The sequence below is a fragment of the Nestor notabilis genome, unplaced genomic scaffold, assembly GCF_000696875.1.
Source record: "Nestor notabilis isolate BGI_N333 unplaced genomic scaffold, ASM69687v1 scaffold20463, whole genome shotgun sequence".
In the NCBI taxonomy this organism is placed as follows: domain Eukaryota; kingdom Metazoa; phylum Chordata; class Aves; order Psittaciformes; family Psittacidae; genus Nestor; species Nestor notabilis.
In genome coordinates, this window is record NW_009920844.1 from 1 (window position 1) to 2,007 (window position 2,007).

The window sequence follows — 2,007 nt, forward strand, 5'->3', positions numbered from 1 at the left end:
GGTGCTGGTGAGAACGGGAGGAACCCCCCCCCTTGGCAGGACAGGCAGGACGGTGGAAGCTGGTATTCGTCTGCTCAACACGTCCCCAAATGCCCAGTTGCAGGAGAAAAGAGTAGAAACCGCAGCCCCGAGGCACCTCAGCCACAGGGGCAGAGAACTGGCTCCCAAACTATTTACACTCCGTCCAGGCACCCTGGTGTGCAGCCCGGGCACACCCGGCTGAGAGCAGTGCTGGGGCCACAGGGAAAAGAGCATTTGCCTGTTGGAAAGAACACAGGAGCAGCTCCAGAGCCTGAGACCCACAGCCAGGACGGACAGACAGCAGCAGCCCCCCTCCAGCCGTCAGGGGGAGGAGGAGAGGGGGAGCAGAGCACTGGCTGGGCCCGATGTCTCTCAGAAACAAGCTAAAGCTGATCAGTTTATTCACAGGGCCAGGGCTCCAAGCCGTTGCTGGACTCAAAGCCTCAAGCCTGAAGCACATCTCACGTCTGCAGAGGAGGCTGCACAGGCCGATCCCCTCCGCGCTCAGCAGCTGCTTCGAAACTGGTTCTGGGTGAGGGCTGAGCTCCATCCGAGCCTCCACCAAGTGACAACCTCCAACACGGTGCAAGAGGGAGACCCGAGAGCGCAGCCGCTTCATCCCCACGCTGCCTGCGCAGCAAACTGCAGCCAAAACCTGCCCAGGCCCCGCCTGCCCCTCGCAAGAGGCTCCTCTCCGCCTGGCTCACAGGGTGCTCTCCAGTGTGTTGTAGTTGTCCTTGAAGCTCTTCAACTCCAGGAAGTGTTTGGCACGTTTGCTCTTCTGGTTGGAAGGCAGGTAGGTGACCTGGATGGTGGCGGGGTTGGAGACTTCAGGGGAGAGGGTAAGGTCCTTCGCTGCTGACTGGTGCTGCCGTTGGCTGCTGCCTGCCCGGGCCTTGGTCCTGCAGGCAAAGGAGATGCTTAAAGCACAAGCAGGACCATGGACTGGAACCAGTACCAAAACCAAAGCCACACCAACAGATGGACTGCAGGGAGTAAGTACACCTGGAAGGACAGAGAGAGGCTGGGTGCTGCCCCAGAAGCGTCTCTGTTCACACCTCAGCGATGGGCTGCTGGGGCCCATGAAGCCACCATAGAGCTCAGCCACTCCCAGGGGCAGGGATGCTTAGACTCATAGAACAGTTAAGGGTTGGAAACGACCTTAAGATCATCCAGTTCCAACCCCAACACTCACATGTTTGCCAGCTCGTTCAGAGCATCCTGGTACTTGAGATACTCCGGTTTCCCAAAGACCTGGACACAAGCAGAAAGGAGGCTGTGAGCAGCAGCAGCAGCGGCTGCAGCTGGGCCCGGGCAGGGCAGGGCAGCGCCAGCACTCACCCCGGTGCCGTAGCGGGCGCTCTCGTACCCATCCAGCAAGGTGTCGATCAAGGCTTTGCGGATGCCTTTGAAGGAGGTGCTGGAGTTCCGTAGTTCCAGCAGGTAGGCACAGAAGTTCTTCCCTATTAAGGACTTGGGGTACCGGCCCTCTGCGTAAAACGGGATCTCTGGAGAAGGAAAAGGCACCACATGAGCAGCTGAAGTGCAGGTACAAACGCTTCTGCTCGCCTGCAGACATCAGGCCTTGGAGCTGATTTAACCTCCCACCACATCTGCTGCCTCCTTCCACCACCCGAGCAGAGTCAACCCTCAGAGCACCAGCCCTGGGCGGCATAAACGACTGCTGTTTCCAAACAAGGACCTTGAGCACGATCACGAGGCTGCTGGCCCCTTATTTCCTCCTCACACGGTCTCTCGCCACCTTTCCTTCCCCCTCTCCCGCCCTGAGCTCCCTTACCAGATGTCCTGATCGCATCCAACGCCTTCATCCTGTACAGGTAGTTGTAGCAGCCTGGCAAAGAGAAACGCCAGCGTGAAAGCTCTGCAGAACTTCGGAGGGAGGCGGGGAAAGCAGAGAGGAGCAGAGCGCAGAGACACCACCTCGCGTTGGCTCCCCGGCTTTGCCAGGGCACAGCCACCAAGGGG

The 2,007-nt window shown here is 59.4% G+C and overlaps 1 protein-coding gene across 1 annotated transcript; it reads right to left on the reverse strand.

The window, feature by feature from the left end:
* Nucleotides 1-691: 691 nt before the first annotated feature.
* LOC104399699 (chromosome unknown open reading frame, human C1orf43) lies at nucleotides 692-1,873 on the reverse strand (the record flags this gene model as incomplete). Its single annotated transcript, XM_010010877.1, has 4 exons — nucleotides 692-923; nucleotides 1,217-1,275; nucleotides 1,363-1,529; nucleotides 1,820-1,873. Coding segments are annotated over 4 exons (479 nt in total), but the record flags the coding sequence as incomplete, so codon positions are not given.
* Nucleotides 1,874-2,007: the final 134 nt, after the last annotated feature.